This window comes from Zootoca vivipara, chromosome 2 (assembly GCF_965207765.1).
Source record: "Zootoca vivipara chromosome 2, rZooViv2.hap1.1, whole genome shotgun sequence".
Taxonomy (NCBI): Eukaryota; Metazoa; Chordata; class Lepidosauria; order Squamata; family Lacertidae; genus Zootoca; species Zootoca vivipara.
In genome coordinates, this window is record NC_142584.1 from 112,919,478 (window position 1) to 112,938,776 (window position 19,299).

Sequence of the window (19,299 nt, forward strand, 5' to 3'; positions counted from 1 at the left end):
TAGTCCCACCCCCTGCAGTGCAGGAAACCATTGCCCAGTGTTGGGCTCAAACCCACGACCCTGGGATTAAGAGTCTTGAGCTCTGCCAAATCAGACATCTCAAAAGGAAAACAATATTGAATTTATTAGGACTCTTAAAAGTGTGACTGTCTCTTTAAGAAGCTGCAGAGGGAATTCTGGGAAAAGGAAAGAAAATGCAAAGCAACAGCAAACCCATTTTTGTTTTGTTATTTCTGCTGATTATTACTAATGAATCATTTCAAAGGGCCCTTGAAAAACTGCCCAACGTGCTCTTGGCGTGTAAATGTTTTTTATATCGGTCACTCCGGTCTGGAGAGAAACTCCTGCTGGGCCTGAGAGGCAGATTTAGTCTCCTCAGGAGATCTTGAGGTGGTCGTTATTCCACCCCAGATAAAAGTAAGGGAGGAGGGTCTCTCCAGAGAATGAGGCTCCTGAGAACGTGTAGAGTTCGGCCCCTGAGTCAGCGTCAGAAAAAGACACACATCCCCCTTCATAGTCGAGAGTCACCCGGATCCTCCTGGGCTCCTCATTCAGGGACAGACGAGAGGAATCAGGGGAGGTGAAGGAATAAAGGGAGGTGCAGGCCACGTACTTGCCTTCAGGCTTCCCCACAGCCCAGATCCTCTCCTCACACCAAAAGGAGATGCTGCCCTTTCTCCCCACAGATTTCCTGGCAACCCCCAAAGCCCACCATTCCCCACTTCCCACAGTGACTTCCCATAAATGTCTGCCTGCTGTGAATCTTTCACATCCCAACACACAATGCAAGTTGTTGAATCTCTCAGGATAGTTGGGCAGGTCTTGAAATTTGCCTCCATATCTCAGGCTTTTCCCATCCACTGACAGGATGAGTTGGGGATGGGCTGTGTCTGGATCCAGAGTCACATTTGCTGTTATGGGAAATATGAGGGAAAGAGAATATCAGGTAGTGTCAGCCAAGAAACAGAAACAGACATCTTGTTAAAAAAACACAACAAAAAACCCCAGATTCCCTTTCAGATCAATGGGATTTCTTTGCATCACATGCAAGATTCCTCCTTGCAGACTTTCATCAGAATAAATATCTTCCTTGTTGGTTTTTAAATCAGTTTTCCTCTCTTATATTTGATGTGTATTGTGTCTGCCCTCCTCTCAACCCAGGCAGGAGGAGGAGGAGACACGGGGACCTGCCTTATACCGAGCCAGACCATTGCTCAGTATTGCCTACCCAGGCTGGTAGCAGCACTCCAGGGTTTCAAGCAGGAGGCTCTCCCAACGCCACCTGGGGATGCCAGGGGTTGAATTTGGGATTGCCACTGAGTTGTTGTTGTTGTTCATTGTTAGATACAGCCCTATAGTCGGAGGTCTCTGGGCAGTTTTGAACAAAATCAAAATCTGAAATCAAAATATATAATCAAAATAAAAACAACAACCCAATAACATCTCTCACCCCCCCCCCAAAAAAAGAACATTTAAAAAGGGCATAGGATGTCAATCAAATCAACCAAAAGCCTGGCTTGGCTAAAATGGAACGTTTTTGCTTGGCGCCAAAGGTGTATAATGAATGCGCCCCCAGCAGTGTCTGAGGGACAGTGAACTGGCCCCCTGCATAGCTGCCAAGTATCCCGTATCCGCCGGGAAAATCCCTTTTTTCTTACCGTTTCCCGGCGGTCTCCCGTTTAGGTTAAAATCCCGGTATTGTCCCTTAATTCGGCTTCGGCCCGGCGGCCATTTTTCTGGTGCCGCTTTGCCCTTCTATGGGCACCAGAAAATGGCGGCGGCGGCGGCGGAAGTCGCTTCCGCGCATGACCGGAAGTTGCGGGACGCGACTTCCGGTGGCAATTTGCCCTTCTATGGGCATCAGAAAATGGCGCCGCCGCCGCCGGAAGTCGCTTTTACGTGTTTCCGGTCATGCGCGGAAGCGACTTCCGGCGCTAGCGCCGCCATTTTCTGGTGCCCATAGAAGGGCGAAGCACCACCGGAAGTTGCGTCACGCAACTTCCGGCCATGCGCGCGCTGCCGATCCCGGATCTTTAGGTCCCGAACTTGGCAGGTATGGCCCCCTGTTTTAAAAGTTTGAAGACCCCTGGACTAGATGATCCTTGGGATTCTTTCAAACTCTACTATTCCATGATTCCATGTGGAAATCAGAAATGGTAAACCATACTAGAAAATGGCTGAATACAATCATTCAAAATCCGCAAATAACATTGGAAACTGTACTGGAGGGCTGGAGGAAGGTTAACATCTGTCCCTAGTAATCTGGTGGGAAAAAGCTGCTGAAACTGGAATTTCCAAGCATGCTGACAAACCAAATTGCAGAGGAAGAATCAGCAGAGTTTTACCAAGTAATTCCAAGGGTCTCATGCAATGGGAAGTCCTCCCCTCATTAGCTTCCAAGGGTCCTTTAAGTTGCGCCCAGGCAGGGACAGAGACAGCCAATAATGACACCGGGGGTTGAATCCAGAGAAATAATTTAATTCTTAAATATTTAAGAAACTCTTGGTGGTCAAGCTTCACGACAAGAGTAAAGAAACACAAATTTGCAAAGCTTCTTATACACTTCTTCGGCTCCTTTCCCCCTCCTCTGTAAATGTGCGCACGCAATGGGGTCACAAGTACATATAAGGAAGATCCGTATCCTGTCATAAACACTTGTCATAAACACATGCTGACTCAGCAATGCTACCCCGGTAGCATCCTCCAGCAGCCATGAGTGCCTGTTCTGTGCGTCAAGACAGATAACGTCAGACAAGGCCAGCCATCCGGCCTTGATAGCAAGCTGGGCATCCTGTTCTTTTTGCTGTTCCACTTTGGCACACAGAGAGAGGCAAAGAATAAAGCATTTTAAGCAAGACATCCCAGGGATGTTGGGGGGGGGGGTAAGCCATACAGTCAGAATTCATACAATGCAAGCAATGCAAACTATAGGATCAGATCAGATCCAGCTCAATAATACAATTAGCAATTCTCTCTCCACAGAAACTCTGTGGAAGAGGCAGCTCAGGCCTTGGCTCTGCTGCTGGCAGGAGGTGGAGGAGGGACTGGGATGGGGAGGGGAGGGGGGATCACTCAGAAGGGTGGTGGAAATGGGTGATTGACTGACTGATAGCTGTTGATGACCGAAAACGACTGCAAATGGTTTTGCATGAAAAAACAAGGGTTGAGATGGCTGAAGATCGCTTATCATGTATAATGAGATAAGAATCCGATATCTCTGTTCAAACCAGGTCCCTCCATGGTTTTGAGCTTGGTGATAAGTTGTAATTCAGCAACTTCTCTTTCCAGTCTATTTCTGAAATTCTTTTGTAGTAAGACAGCTACTTTGAGATCTTGTATAGAATCTCCTGGGAGATTGAAGTGTTCTACTGGTTTTTCTGTCTTCTGGTTCCTGATGTCAGATTTATGTCCATTTATCCTTTGGCAGCAAGTTTGGAAAATATGCCAGCAAGTTTGGAAAACTCAGCAATGGCCAGAGGATTGGAGAAGATCAGTCTACATCCCAATTCCAAAGAAGGGCAGTGCCAAAGAATGCTCCAACTACCGCACAATTGCGCTCATTTCACACGCTAGCAAGGTTATGCTTAAAATTCTACAAGGCAGGCTTAGGCAGTATGTGGACCGAGAACTCCCAGAAGTGCAAGCTGGATTTCGAAAGGGCAGAGGAACCAGAGACCAAATAGCAAACATGCGCTGGATTATGGAGAAAGCTAGAGAGTTCCAGAAAAACGTCTACTTCTGCTTCATTGACTATGCAAAAGCCTTCGACTGTGTCGACCACAGCAAACTATGGCAAGTTCTTAAAGAAATGGGAGTGCCTGATCACCTCATCTGTCTCCTGAGAAATCTCTATGTGGGACAAGAAGCTACAGTTAGAACTGGATATGGAACAACTGATTGGTTCAAAATTGGGAAAGGAGTACGACAAGGTTGTATATTGTCTCCCTGCTTATTTAACTTATATGCAGAATTCATCATGCGAAAGGCTGGACTAGATGAATCCCAAGCCGGAATTAAGATTGCCGGAAGAAATATCAACAACCTCAGATATGCAGATGACACAACCTTGATGGCAGAAAGCGAGGAGGAATTAAAGAACCTTTTAATGAGGGTGAAAGAGGAGAGCGCAAAATATGGTCTGAAGCTCAACATCAAAAAAACCAAGATCATGGCCACTGGTCCCATCACCTCCTGGCAAATAGAAGGGGAAGAAATGGAGGCAGTGAGAGATTTTACTTTCTTGGGCTCCTTGATCACTGCAGATGGTGACAGCAGTCACGAAATTAAAAGACGCCTGCTTCTTGGGAGAAAAGCAATGACAAACCTAGACAGCATCTTAAAAAGCAGAGACATCACTTTGCCGACAAAGGTCCGTATAGTTAAAGCTATGGTTTTCCCAGTAGTGATGTATGGAAGTGAGAGCTGGACCATAAAGAAGGCTGATCGTCGAAGAATTGATGCTTTTGAATTATGGTGCTGGAGGAGACTCTTGAGAGTCCCATGGACTGCTAGAAGATCAAACCTATCCATTCTTAAGGAAATCAGCCCTGAGTGCTCCCTGGAAGGACAGATCGTGAAGTTGAGGCTCCAATACTTTGGCCACCTCATGAGAAGAGAAGAATCCTTGGAAAAGACCCTGATGTTGGGAAAGATTGAGGGCACTAGGAGAAGGGGACGACAGAGGACGAGATGGTTGGACAGTGTTCTCGAAGCTACGAACATGAGTTTGACCAAACTGCGGGAGGCAGTGCAAGACAGGAGTGCCTGGCGTGCTATGGTCCATGGGGTCACGAAGAGTCGGACACGACTAAACGACTAAACAACAACAATCCTTTGGCATAGGGTTTGGCCTGTTTGTCCAATATAGAGAGCTGAAGGGCAGTGCCATCTCAACCCTTCAGCCATCTCAACCCTTGCTTTTTCATGCAAAACCATTTGCAGTCGTTTTCGGTCATCAACAGCTATCAGTCAGTCAATCACCCATTTCCACCACCCTTCTGAGTGATCCCCCCTCCCCTCCCCCTCCCCACCCCCTCCCCACCCCTTCTCTACATACCGTAAGTGCCTGGGGACTCCTATTTCACTGTATCTGAAGAAGTGTGCATGCACACGAAAGCTCATACCAAAATAAAAACTTAGTTGGTCTTTAAGGTGCTACTGAAGGAATTTTTTTATTTTACTTCGACCCAGACCAACACGGCTACCTACCTGTAACCAGAACGAGGGGAGATGGAGGCAGCCTTAACATCGTCCCCAAGCAAAGTAGTGGGGTAAATTATTAAAACCAAAATTGTGAAACATAAGGAGAAAGGAAGGTTGATGAGGAAGGCTTGGCAGAACTCTCAGGCAAAAGGGAGCCTTTCCTCACAAACCTTCTACAAATCTTTCAGATAGTTAACAAGTATAATCGTGCCCTTTGGGGCTCATATGCTCTTGCTTCCATCCTCAATGGGGGAACTCTCAGGAGATCTTGAAGGCTGAAACCCTAGATGCGGCAGCTGCAGGGGGATGTCTGAGGAGGAGACAGCTCAGGCCTTGGGCTCCACTGTTGAGAAACAAGCCTGAGCAGGAGGCAGAGGGGGAACTGGGGGCTTCTTAATGCCCTTTGACTCCATTCAGAGCAGGAGAAGCTCCAAAAGGACAACCCCAGATTGTGGTTGGTACGTAACCACAAGGAAAAGGAGGCTCCGTATAATTCTAAACAGATGCATATGGAAGGAAAAACCACCGACTTTGCTCTACACTCTGTTTCAGGCTTTCTTTACAAGCTCCAGCGTCAAAATATACAGGGACCATTCTGTGGGACAGGAAATGGAAGGAGTAAACCAAGGTTACTCAATTCCATGGAGTAAGAGCCTGGCATGTTCACTTCTGAAGAAATAGAATCCCCTGTATGAAATCCTGGCAGCCATTTTTCATTACCTTTCCATTGTTTCATTGCATCCTCCACAAGGTGATTTAGACCACAGGATTCCAATACAGTATCCTGTTCCTTCCTGTGCTCACTGGAAGGACAGATCGTGAAGCTGAGGCTCCAATACTTTGGCCACCTCATGAGAAGAGAAGACTCCCTGGAAAAGACCCTGATGTTGGGAAAGATGGAAGGCACTAGGAGAAGGGGACGACAGAGAACGAGATGGTTGGACAGTGTGCGGGAGGCAGTGGAAGACAGGAGTGCCTGGCGTGCTATGGTCCATGGGGTCACGAAGAGTCGGACACGACTAAACGACTAAACAACAACATTTTCATTGGAGAAATGTTAAAAGGGTGTGGTGTTTTGTGACTCCCAAGTCAAGGAGATAAGTAACTATCCAACCTTTAGAAGACATCTGAAGGCAGCCCTGAATGGGGAAGCTGTTTAATGCTTAATGATTTATTATGTTTTTATAGGTTGGAAGCTGCCCAGTGTGGCTAGGGCAACCCATTCAGATGGGCGCTGTATTAATGATAATAATAATAATAATAATAATCAGTGCTTTTTTTCTGGGGGGGGGGATGCAGGGGTACGCATACCCCTAAACATATTGCGAATCTTTGTACTTTTGTCCATTTACTGTATTTATTTTTCCCGATTTGAAATGGTGATTTTCTTGAGTCAAAATGAGAGTACTCCTAAACATTTTGTGTGTGAAAAAAGCAACAACAACAACAACAACAACAACTTTTCATCAGAGAAATGTTGGAGGGTATGCTTCTATAGGATGGCCTCGTTTAAATTTAACTTTTATATGTTAAAAGCTGGAGAGCATGTGCAATCGTGCCTTTTGTTAGAAACAAAATCAGTCCAAATACCTAAGAGTTAAATAGATAAAGCGTTAAATAAATAAAGTACTTGCTCCTAGAGAGACAAAAGAATGTGAGAAGGGGGGGGGAGTGTGTAGTTCCTGTCTCTTCCTGCTCTGTCTTACTCTCTGCCTCTCTCTCTGCCCCTCTCTCTCTCTCTCTCTGTTAGGGAGATGGGAGGAGAGCTGGCTCTTGCATTCCTGCAAGGAGAAAAAATAGGTGAGTTGCAAACGAGCCTTTGAACAATGGGGAAATGGAGTCCACAGGAATGCTGGAAATTGCTGACTGGAAAGGAGTCCACGGTAGAAAATGTGAGGGGGAGAATGTAACTCAAGGTCTTTCTCTCCCCCCACCCCCCAAAAAGCAAAAATTACTTAAGTGTTCAGGAGTCAAATTGTTTGAGTACCAAGGTACAACTGTATTGCCTAGCCCTGGTAGGTATTGATAGCACAGATAGCGCCATATAATCCCATTAGTAATGCCGTCTTCTGTCTTTCCACTCACCAGGTGACAGCACTGCATATAAGATCATAGAGGAGACGTCCCTGCCCCGCTCCTTTCCCCCACCCTGATGAAGGAGGTCGTGAGCTTGTGTGCTTTCCTCAAAGGGTTGAGGGCAAAGTTTCCTTGAGGCCTACAACCTGTGTGAACAGGCAGACCTCAGGGATGAGTCTACAGGAACATTCACGGAAGACCCACGCTGGAGAAGAGGGTGGTCTATTTGACCCGACGGCACTTAAAAACAAGGGCAAACTCTTGAACTTCGGCCAAATGGAAGAGGAGCAAGGTAAGAGAAACTGCACAGGTGCCACTTAAATTTAGGGAACCAATGGTTTTCAAACCTTTGGCCCTTCAGGAAATATTTATTGCATCCTCTTCATAGTTGCAGTTATTGTGACATTTATTTCACCTAAAAGTTTCCAGGCACTGTCCAAGGATTAAGCAATCATATAGGGCAGTGTTTCTCAACCTTTTTTGGGCCACGGCACACTTGTTCCATGAAAAAAATCACGAGGCACACCACCATTAAAAAAGTTTAAAAAATTAACTCTGTGCCGCCCTATATTGACTATAGGAAGGAGGAAATTAATCTCCCTCCCACCGCCCCATGGGAGGGGAGAAGCCTTCAGACCCCCAATTCTCCTCTCCCGCGGCCCGAAGTGGTACAGTCCAGGCAAGGCTCTGCCTGCCCCCGGATTACAAGGGCGCGCACACTTCCAGGGGAGCTGCGGGGCGGCTCAAAGGCGAAAGGTTACCTTGGCTGCTGCTTGTGAGTAATTCCGGACCGCGAAGCCCAGCGTCCGCCACGCAGCCATTGCGAAGGACGGGCGAAGGAGGCAGGGGAGGCGGAGCAACCTCGATGCGGCTTAAGGGGGGCCGGCGGCGGATCTGGAGCGCACCTCCCTAGGGGGCCTCCCTAGACTCTAAAACCACCCTCCAGTCGTTTGCACTCAGCTTTGGGAAAGAGGAGGAGAAATATTGCTTTCCGGCGGGCTAGTGTTGTACATTGGTGGCCGCCAGGCACGTGACAATGTAAATTGCCCTTCTCGTCGCCGCACGTCGCGGCACACCAGCCAGCGTCTCGCGGCACACTAGTGTGCCGCGGAACAGCAGTTGAGAAATGCTGATATAGGGCAGGGTTTCTCAAACTTAGGTCTAAAGCTCTTTTTGGACTACAATTCCCATCATCCCTGACCACTGGTCCAGCTGGCTAGGGGTGATGGGAGTTGTAGTTCAAAAACAGCTAGAGACCCAAGTCTGGGAAGCCCTGTGTTAAAGTGTTGGGGGATGAAGGTTCAAATCCCTACTCAGCCATAAAGCTGGGCCAGTCACTTACTACCTATTAGTCTCAGCTACCTCACAGAGTTGTGGTGAGGGATAAAATGAGGGAGGAGGAGAACTATGTTTGTCACCTTGCCCTCCTTGGAGGAAATGTAATAAATAAATCAGTGTTGTTATCCCCATTTTGCAGATCTGGGGCACGGGTGTGGTGAGGGCCGGGTCATGGATTTGTGACGGAGGCAAAGTCTGAACTGGTGTTCCCTGAATTATAAACTTAGTCCCTTAGTTTCTATGCTGTAATCTTGTATTCTCTGACTTGTGAGCAGTTATGGAGCCAAATGCCTTGTAAGTCTTTAAACTTGGCCAGTGCATCCTGGTGTCAGATGTGGCTCCAGTTCTCTCATTTATTTACATGATTCATATGGCACCCTTCGCACAGGGTGGCTAACAGGCAGGGACGTAACTAGCTGCTCCGGCACCCCTAGCAGCGTGTGTGTGTGTGTCAATCTGCTCATGGGGGTGCCATAGCGATCCGTGCACGGGGGGGGGGGGTCGCACTGAGCTGCCCATGGAGTCCACCTGGCAGACACAAGCCCCACTCTGCCATTTCGGGCAGCACAGGGCCCCAAGCCACCACGTCACTCCCAGGAGAGATGCACGGCTTGGGTGTGCTGCAGGCCCCACGGTGAGTGCCACCCACCATTTTGTCACCCCTCTCAGTGGGGACACCTGGGGAGGACCACACCTACTGCACCCCCCTTGCTACACCCCTGCTAACAGGAAAAGCAAATGAATAAGAGCTCATAAAATCCATTAAAAAAGCAAGTCCACACCAGAACAAATCACTGAATAATCATTACTAATAGTAGCAGCAGCAGATAAATCAGCAGTAGCTGATTTAGGACAGTCACGAACCAATGAACCAGGCAACGAAGAGAGCGAAAGTTGGGTTGCATATACACCATGCATTTAAAGCACATATGCTCCCACCAAAGAATCCTGGGAACCTTAGTCTACCCCTCTCAGGGCTACAATTCCCAGCACCCATAACAAACTACAGCTCCCAGGGGGAAGTAACGTCCATTAAATGCATGGTGTGTACACAGCTTTAAGTGCTTAACTAGCAGAGTCTTCTTGCTTTGTCTGAGTGCTGATTTGGGAGCTTTTATAGGGACCATCAGGAAACACCTGAACATCTCTGGCCTATTGGTGTACAGAGGATAATCTGGCTGGTGCATATTTCATCTCTGAGCTAGAGCTGGGTGGTGGTGCACAGGCTAAATCCCTGCCTGACATCTTTCAAGACCAGCTACAGGCTTAAGTTTCAACAGAACAGCTCCCTTTCCCAGGAAATCCCTTCAATTCTTCAGGGTTTGTCTGTTTTAAATCAATGTTACAGGTAGGTAGCCGTGTTGGTCTGGATCGAAGTAAAATAAAAAAAATTCCTTCAGTAGCACCTTAAAGACCAACTAAGTTTTTATTTTGGTATGAGCTTTCGTGTGCATGCACACTTCTTCAGATACAGTGAAATGGAAGTTTCCAGGCACTTATGTAGAGAAGGGGTGGGGAGGGGTGGGGGTGGGGAGGGGGGATCACTCAGAAGGGTGGTGGAAATGGGTGATTGACTGACTGATAGCTGTTGATGACCGGAAACGACTGCAAATGGTTTTGCATGAAAAAGCAAGGGTTGAGATGGCTGAAGATCGCTTATCATGTATAATGAGATAAGAATCCGATATCTCTGTTCAAACCAGGTCCCTCCATGGTTTTGAGCTTGGTGATAAGTTGCAATTCAGCTTCATGGCCAAGTAAGAATTAAAAAACCCTGGTCTCCAAGGTCCTAGTCTAACACTATAACCACTAACACTACCACCACACAAGCTCTTCAGACCTGCTGCCTCCTTGCCCTCTGATGGTCTCATGGTGGCAATTGGTAGCTCCATGGCTGGAGCTCACAGAGAAGGGTCTCTGATACAGGCTGGTTCATATCGGGAAGGGTTTATGGTTTTATAGTTCAAAACCAGCACTTTGAATTGAACCCAGAAACTATTGGAAAGCCAGTTGGGCCAGAATCTGTGTAATACGTTCGGTCCTCCGGGTCTCTGTCATTAATCTGGCTGCACTAGCTGTAGTTTCCAAACTGTCTTTATTTTTCTAATTTTTTTTATTCGTTTTGCAGATTATTACAAATCAAACCAAATTGAATTTAATACAATTTCTTAAAATATCAGGTTTCCCGCTCCTTTTGCAACCATGTGTCAAGCATTTCCTCCTGTATCCACATCACCTTTTATTTAGTGTCCAATTGATCCTTCACTTCACTTGTTAGTCCATTCTGATGACACACACACCCCCCCTTAAAAAACACGCCTCTGTTACATCTTATAATTATAAAATCCATTCCTTCATATGCATTGTTGTTTGTGCTGGGAGAGTTCATTACTATCTTCCATTGTTCAGTCTTTGCAGTGCTTGTCTGGATATTACGAGGTCATATTCCATTCCTTCTGCTGATCACCAACTTGCATACTGTCTGCGACCACAAGTAACTCACAAACCGTCTTTAAAATCAGCCCCACATATAACACATTGGAATAATCTAACCTAGACCAGTGGCTAGACTGTACACAAAGTGTGTTCACTTTGTAGTCTCTTTCTTCTCCCATCAGGTGAGGGGAGCGCAATTGAGAGTATAGATCATCCACGGCAAGCCTCTGAACAAGGGGAACTCTGTGCAACCAAGAGAATCCCTGAAGGGAATGTTTCCGAACCTCCAGAAGCTGTTGAAAGTCCCCAAGGACCATGGAGGCAACAGGACAACTGTTTGGAGAACAGCAGAGGTAAATCTTGGCAAAGTGAAATCAGAGACCGCAAGGGAAGCCGTGAAGGTCAGGGGCAAGAGACACTGACTGAATTGGGGAACAGCTCAGGCAGAACCCAAGAAGAGAAGATATACCAGTGCTTATACTGTGGGAAATCCTTCAACGCACACTTCAAACTTGTTAGACACCACAGAATCCACACGGGAGAGAAACCATACAAGTGCTTGGATTGCGGCAAGAGTTTTAATCAGAAAGGAAACCTTATTGCTCATGTGAGGATCCACACAGGAGAAAAGCCATATGTGTGCTCCGATTGTAGGAAAAGCTTCAGCCACAAAGGCAGCCTTGTTTTGCATGTGAGAATCCATACTGGGGAGAAACCCTACAAATGCCCTGATTGCGGGAAATGCTTCAGCCGTTTAGGTTCCCTGAAAGAGCATGAGAAGACTCACACAGGAGAAAGACCATACGCCTGCTTAGACTGTGGGAGGAGCTTCAGAAAAATATCTGAGCTCACAACCCACCACAGGTTCCATACGGGAGAGAAGCCATACAAATGCTTGGGCTGTGAGAGATCCTTCAGTACGAGCTCCAATCTCATTGCCCATCAGAGGACCCACACAGGAGAGAAACCTTATAAATGCTCAGATTGTGGGAAAAGGTTCAGCCAGGCTGGGAACCTTAAAGAACACGAGAGAACCCACACTGGAGAGAAGCCATATAAATGCCCAAACTGTGGGAAAAGCTTCAGGCAAATCTCTTACTTTATTAAGCACCACCAAACCCACCTTGCAGATGAGGGGATGCATGTGGAAGAGAAACCATATAAATGCTCTGATTGTGGGAAAGGTTTTGGTGAGAAAGCGAGCCTCGGCAGACACCAGAGAATCCACACTGGAGAGAAGCCCTTTAAATGCTCGGACTGTGGGAAAAGCTTCTGCCTGAAATCAAATCTTGTTGTCCACTTGAGAATCCACACTGGTGAGAAGCCATATAAATGCTCCGAGTGTGGGAAGAGCTTCAACCAGACGTCAAGTCTTCATAATCACGAGAGAACCCACAAAGGGCAGGAACCATATAAATGTTTAGAGTGTGGGAAAAGCTTCAACAGACCTTCACAACTTAAAGCACATGAGAGAATCCACACTGGAGAGAAACCATATCGGTGTTCACTGTGTGGGAAAGGCTTTATTTACAACCACCACCTTGTGAGACACCAGAGAAATCATGCAGGAGAGAAACCTTATAAATGCCCAGGTTGTGGGAAAGAATTCAGCCTCAGATCGACCCTTATTAAACATCAAAGAATCCACATGGAAGGGACACAATTAAAAAATATGTAAGGTACGCTTTGAGCATACAGTACTAAACAGTTGAGAATCCATTCAGGTGTTGGAAATCCCATTCACAGCAGGCCTTGAAAGTGGGCCTGGATATTGTTGTGGCCTGGCCCTAGGCTAACGTGTAAAGTCAGTGAAATGAACGTTGAACATAGGGAATTGCCTTTTACTGAGGCCTTTTCATTCTCCTTTATTTATTCATCTTCTTACATTTATAGACTGCTTTATCCCCATAGCCTTTGGCAAGATAGGAGCTTTAGGAGTTTAGGACGCAGAGGGTGGGGGGAGTCCAGTAAGTGGGGAATGTGGTAAAGGCTTATAAACTTGTGCATGATGTGAAGAAAATAGATGGAGAGAAAGCCTTCTCCCTTTGTTGTGATACTAGTGTGTGTTTTTCATTTGCCACTGAAATCATAGAATCATAGAGTTGGAAGAGACCACAAGGGCCATCCAGTCCAACCCCCTGCCAAGCAGGAAACACCATCAAAGTATTCTTGACATATGCCTGTCAAGCTTCTGCTTAAATACCTCCAAAGAAGGAGACTCCACCACACTCCTTGGCAGCAAATTCCACTGCCGAACAGCTCTTACTGTCAGGAAGTTCTTCCTAATGTTTAGGTGGAATCTTCTTTCTTGTAGTTTGAATCCATTGCTTCGTGTCAGCTTCTCTGGAGCAACAGAAAACAACCTTTCTCCCGCCTCTATACAGTGGTACCTCGCAAGACGAAATTAATTCGTTCCACGAGTCGTTTCGTGTTGCAATAATTTCATCTTGCGAAGCGTGGTTTCCCATAGAGGAATGCATTGAAATTTAATTAATGTGTTCCTATGGGGAAAAAAGAAGTGCCAAAAAAAAGAGAGGCGCCGATTCACCCGCCACGGCCGGAGCTCTGGGGAGGGGGAAGCAGGAGGAGGGCCAGGGGTGGGAGAAAGCAAGGCCGGAGCCGCGGGGTCTCCTCCTGCCTCAGCCTCCGCTCCTTCAGGCGCCGCCGCTGTTCCCGCCAAGGGCGGCCTGGGGAGCTCTGCTGCTGCTCCTGCTGGAGCTGCAGAGGCCGCAAGGAGGGCAAGGACGGAGCCACGGAGGCTGCCATGAGTGCCAACCGCCGCAGGAGGCAGAAGTGGCGGCTGTGGTTGTCACCGGCGGAGTCCTAAAGGTAAGCGGCAGCAGCTTCCCTTCCCCTCGTAAGGCTGCTTTGTCTTGCGAAGCACGGCCATAGACAGCTTCGTTTTGCGAGCCGTCCAAAAAAATCGCAAAACGCTTTCGTTTTGTGATTTTTTTCGTTGTGCGAGGTGTTTGTCTTGTGGGGTACCACTGTATGACATCCTTTTATATATTTGAACATGGCTATCATATCACCCCTTAACCTTCTGTTCTCCAGGCTAAACATACCCAGCTCCCTAAGCCGTTCCTCATAAGGCATCGTTTCCAGGCCTTTGACCATTTTGGTTGCCCTCCTCTGGACACGTTCCAGCTTGTCAGTATCCTTCTTGAACTGTGGGGCCCAGAACTGGACACAGTACTCCATGTGAGGTCTGACCAGAGCAGAATACAGTGGTACTATTGGTCTACCAAGACTCCTAGATCCTTTTCACATGTACTGCTCTCAAGCCAGGTGTCACCCATCCTATATTTGTGCCTTTCATTTTTTTTGCCCAAGTGTAGTACTTTACATTTCTCCTTGTTAAAATTCATCTTGTTTGCTTTGGCCCAGTTCTCTAATCTGTTAAGGTCATTTTGAAGTGTGATCCTGTCCTCTGGGGTATTAGCCACCCCTCCCAATTTGGTGTCATCTGCAAACTTGCTCAGGATGCCCTCAAGCCCAGCATCCAAGTCTTTGATAAAGATGTTGAATAAGACAGAATTCTGTGGCACCCCACTAGTCACTACTCTCCAGGATGAAGAGGAGCCATTGATGAGCACCCTTTGGGTCCAGTCAGCCAGCTAGTTACAAATCCACTGAATCTTAGCATTGTCTAGCCCGCCTTTTACCAGCTTCTTTATAAGAATATCATGGGGCACCTTGTCAAAGGCCTTGCTGAAATCAAGATAGGCTACACCAGCCATCCCCAAACTGCGGCCCTCCAGATGTTTTGGCCTACAACTCCCATGATCCCTAGCTAACAGGCCCAGTGGTTGGGGAAGATGGGATGTGTAGTCCAAAACATCTAGGGCCAAAGTTTGGGGGTGCCTGGGCTACATCCACAGTGTTCCCTTCATCTACCAGGCTTGTAATTCTGTCAAAAAATGAGATCAGAATAGTCTGACATGACTTATTTTTCAAAAACCCATGCTGACTTTTAGTGATCACAGTGTTCCTTTCTAGGTGCTCACAGAGCGTTTGCTTAATGAACTGCTCTAGAATCTTTCCTGGTATTGATGTCAGATTGACTGGGCGGTAATTGTTTGGGTCCTCTCTTTCCCCCTTTTTGAAAATAGGGACAACATTTGCCCTCCTCCAGTCTGATGGGACTTTGCCTGTTCTCTATGAATTCTCAAATATTACTGCCAGTGGTTCTGAAATCACCTCTGCTAGTTCTTTAATACTCTTGGATGTAGTTCATCTGGCCCTGGAGACTTGACTACATCTAAACTAGCCAAGTATTCTTGTACTACCTCCTTACTTGTTCTGGGCTGTGTTTCCCCTGCTGAAACATCTGCTCCATATTCTTCAGGTCGGGCATTGTTTTCTTTTTTGGAGAAGACTGAGGCAAAGAAGGCTTTGAGGAGTTCTGCCCTTTCTCTGTCCCCTGTTTGCATTTCACCATCTTCTCCTCTAAGTGACCCCACTGTTTCCTTGTTCTTCCTTTTGCTACGGACATACCCATAAAAGCCCTTTTTGTTGTTTTTAACCTCTCTAGCAAGCCTGAGTTCATTCTGTGCTTTAGCTTTTCTGACTTTGTTTCCACACGTGCTGGCTGTTTGAATTCCTCTCTGGTGGTTTCCCCCTTTTTCCATTTTTTGTACATATCCCTTTTAAATCTTAACTCAGTTAAAAGTTCTCTAGATAGCCACCCTGGCTTCTTTAGGCACCTTCCATGTTTCCGTCTTGTTGGTATTGCCTGAAGTTGTGCTTTTAATATCTCCCTTTTAACAAACTCCCAATCATCATGAACTCCCTTCCCTTTTAGTCTTACTGTCCATGGGATCTCACCCAGCATTTCCCTAAGTTTTCTGAAGTCAGCTTTCTTAAAGTCTATAATTTGAGTCTTAGTATGCTTGTGCAGCAACTTACCTTCATGTATCCCTTGCTACTCTTTCCCCGCTTTCCTGATCCCCTTTCTTCTCTTCTGTCCTACATTCTCAATGTTTAGTTTGTAAGCTCCTCGGGGCACAGATCTTTCCTCCTCCTCCTCCTCCTCCTCCTCCTCCTCCTCCTCCTCCTCCCCCCCTCCTCCCCCCTGCTCTTCCCGTGACACATATGCATATACCCTGCTTACATTGCTCTGTAAAATGCTTTGCATAGGAGCAAAGCTCAGTGGCAGACAGAAGGTCCCAGGTTCAGTCCCTGTGTCAGAAGTGAGCCAGCAATAAATCACACTGTGCAAGTTGTAGTTAACTCTTTATTAGCAAAAACATTATCTGCACAGGAGGGTCAGGCCCAATGGGCACATTAACTCATCTCTGGTTGGTCTAGCCTCCATGAAGTACTTGCTGAGAATGAAGGTCCCCACCTCCCCACAGCTGCTGTCAGTGGCTCCTGGCTGGTTGCCCAGGAAAGCATAAAGACAAGGTAAAGTTTCTTAATGTAATTTTTTATTTCAGTCCTTACAGAGAGAGGCTATAGAACCCAGACTCTGTGATAATGATGTTGCCCCGAGCGAATCTGCCCCCACCGCCAAGTCTCTCCCAGGTTCTCATTCGTCATTCTCATCATCTCCTCTACAGGTGCTGCTAAGTGTCCTCTGTCTTTGAGCTCTTTGCTCTCCTACTTTTAAGGCTCCCCAGGTTCTGGGAGATGGAGGGTCTGGAATACTTTCTAATGAAAACATGTCAGCTGGGGGTTGTTCCAGCTCTCCCATGATTTCCCTGCTTTCACCCTCATCTGCCTCTGAGCTGCTACCTCCCTCAAACCTCTGTTGTAAATCTATACCGTCTTCCTCTTCCTCCTCCCTGGAAGGGTCAGGATGGGGACGCGATCTCCACCATTCCTCCTCTGCCCAATCCCTGACAGCTGCCTAAGTTCCTCCTCTCCAGATTTTTTATCTAATTTCATGCCTCTTCTGGTTATGGGAAACAAGGAGGGGGAGGGGGGCAGGAGAGGTTGTCACAGCAGGAGGGTGAGGCATCCCTGACTCTTCCCCAGCCTGACTCATCTCTGCCTCTTGGTCTCCCTCCTCTCTTGCTTCAGCTTCTGCCTCTGATTCTGGACTTCTCTCTGCCACAAACTCCCCCAGCTCACGAAGCCATGTTACCCCTTTGGCTATATGAATTATAATAAATTCCTGTGAATATTTAATGGGCGTTTTTTTATTATTTGCTGTGATTTCTGCCTTATTGCTGCCGTGGTATTATCCCTATTTCATCAGCAGTGCCATAGCTATGCAGATTTGAGGATGGAGCCTTGCTGCAGAAACTTATTTGTGTTCCAGCCCTGAAACAATGAACAGGTTAAATGTTTTAGCCCACCCCCAACTGCTGCTTGCTCTCATCCTAAATGCAGCTGCTCTCTGAACCTCCCACAGGATGCAAAGGATGTTAAATTGTTTGGCCAAAATGGCCCAGTCAATTTTACAAACAGTCAATTTCCCCAAATGCTCCATTCAATTTCAGAAAGCACATACTGTATATTCCTGCGTATAAGACTACTTTTTAACCCAGGAAAATCTTCTCAAAAGTTGGGGGCCGTCTTATACGCCGGGTCGTATTACTTATACAGAGAGTATATATTTTAACTGGAAAAGTTGGGGGTCGTCTTATACGCCGGAATATATGGTAAATGTTTGTCCAACTGCAGCTAGTAGCTGTAGTGCAAGAGTGAGGTCAGAGCAGGAAATGTGACTCTATGAACCATAGACTACATTGTATCAGAAAGTAAACCCTGGTTAGATTAATGCCTAATGAAGCCCGCCAGATCTTCCAAATACTAACACAATAAAAAGTTGATTGTATGCTCATATATTCACATGGGCACATGGAGTCCCTTGCTGACTGCAACATCCGAGGGCAAGCATGTGAATGAGACATTGCAAATCAAATATTAGGTATTCTACCAGTGTATAGATTCTCCCTGCAGGGAGCTCTCTAATGCACCCAAGCCCACCATTGAGCAACATCCTTCTCCCTTTGCATCAGCTGTAAGAGGGGAAAACCATCTTGTATATTGCTGGGTTTCTGCTTTGCACAACACTTCAAATGCTCCACCAGCTGGTCCTTGGGGGCTTTGGGGGCTTCACCAGGCAGGTTTGGGTCAAGCCCCACCCTTACCTGTATGACCTCAGTTGTAGGGTAGGTGGACAGTGGCTTGCCCCAGACAGCCTCATAGGTCCTTCCAATATTGACCAACAACTAGCTGCAAGAATATAACAAATTAGAGGTTTGAAATGACAACCCGTTGTTTCAAGAAAGGGTTTGCAGGGCTAATTCTGGAGGTTTCAGTAATTGCTGTCTAGTCATTTTAGTAATTCCTGCAAAGACCAGAGTCCATAACTGGGACACTTTTCCACAATCCACCACATGAATTGGAATGAACCTGTTTCCTTACATCTCCTACATAAAATCTAAAACAATGTAGTATAAACACTGACAACTGGGAAATACTGGCCTGCGAGCGCTCCAGTTGGAGAACAGCCTTTACCAAAGGTGTCATGGGCTTTGAAGACACTCGAACTCAGGACGCAAGGGAGAAACGTGCTAAGAGGAAGGCACGCTTGGCAAATCCACACCGTAATTAACTCCCACCTGGAAACCAATGTCCCCACTGTGGAAGGACGTGTGGATCCAGAATTGGCCTCCACAGTCACCTATGGATTCATTGTTAAAACCGTGTTTTTGGAAGACAATCTTAGGGGTCTCATATAATCTTTATGCTATTTTTAATGCTTGTTCCCTCATAGTAGATGATACTGATTTAAATTGGAACTTTAACCGTGTAGAATTCCAGCAATTTTTCTTCAATCAAAATATTCCAACCTGACTTCCACATTTGTTTCAGGCCCTCTGCAGAGCCCATGTCAGCACTAAGAAGTAAAATATAAATACAAGACACCGAGCCCTCAGAGATAAGAAACAACAGCTCAAGTGGTGTGAGATCTTGTAGGGCTTGCTGCTTAATATGCTCCTGTCTAATAAAGAAACCTGCTTGACACCAACTCAACCACATTATGTCTAAGTCCTGTGGTCCCTTTCAAATGTCTTGGTAACGGTTGAGAGTCTGGATAAAAATCCTTCAAGTGAAAGAAACCACCCAACCTTCGGTCTTCACAATTGTGAGGGCACCTCAGTAGTGATTTGTTTATTATTAAGAATATTTATAGCTCACCCTTTGTGTGAACTGATTCCAGGGCGAAGGGGCACACTATAAACACAGAAAAAGGTAGAATGGACACTACGGCTAGTTGTATTTAGAAATACA

The 19,299-nt window shown here is 46.6% G+C and overlaps 2 protein-coding genes across 4 annotated transcripts; one reads left to right on the plus strand and one right to left on the minus strand.

The window, feature by feature from the left end:
* Positions 1–272: 272 nt before the first annotated feature.
* LOC148687084 (butyrophilin subfamily 1 member A1-like) lies at positions 273–5,248 on the minus strand. The gene is made up of 2 exons (XM_088662487.1): positions 5,209–5,248; positions 273–911 (listed from the first exon to the last, which is right to left on the minus strand). Exons 1-2 carry the CDS (start codon positions 5,246–5,248, stop codon positions 376–378), a joined length of 576 nt encoding a protein of 191 aa, XP_088518613.1. The 3' UTR covers positions 273–375.
* Positions 5,249–6,867: 1,619 nt separating this feature from the next.
* Positions 6,868–19,247, plus strand: LOC132591569 (uncharacterized). Of its 3 annotated transcripts, none has more exons than XR_015948534.1 (4): positions 6,868–7,002; positions 7,291–7,570; positions 11,235–16,458; positions 18,880–19,247. XR_015948534.1 is itself a non-coding variant. In XM_088664025.1 (4 exons), exons 2-3 carry the CDS (start codon positions 7,450–7,452, stop codon positions 12,728–12,730), a joined length of 1,617 nt encoding a protein of 538 aa, XP_088520151.1. In that variant the 5' UTR covers positions 6,868–7,002; positions 7,291–7,449; the 3' UTR covers position 12,731; positions 16,491–17,184. The 3 variants fall into 3 exon arrangements, 2 of the variants coding, with proteins under 2 accessions (XP_088520151.1, XP_060126723.1); XM_088664025.1 differs by lacking the exon at positions 18,880–19,247 and adding an exon at positions 16,491–17,184 and having other exon boundaries at positions 11,235–12,731; XM_060270740.2 differs by lacking the exon at positions 18,880–19,247 and having other exon boundaries at positions 11,235–17,184.
* Positions 19,248–19,299: the final 52 nt, after the last annotated feature.

Bases quoted from the DNA above. Each gene is read 5' to 3' on its own strand.
- LOC148687084 (XM_088662487.1), bottom strand. From the start codon at position 5,248: ATGTTAAGGCTGCCTCCATCTCCCCTCGTTCTGGTTACAG. The intron at 912-5,208 runs GTAGGTAGCCGT...TTCCCATAACAG, and splicing joins TCCCCTCGTTCTGGTTACAG to CAAATGTGACTCTGGATCCA.
- LOC132591569 (XM_060270740.2), top strand. From the start codon at position 7,450: ATGAGTCTACAGGAACATTCACGGAAGACCCACGCTGGAGAAGAGGGT. The intron at 7,571-11,234 runs GTAAGAGAAACT...TTCTCCCATCAG, and splicing joins CCAAATGGAAGAGGAGCAAG to GTGAGGGGAGCGCAATTGAG.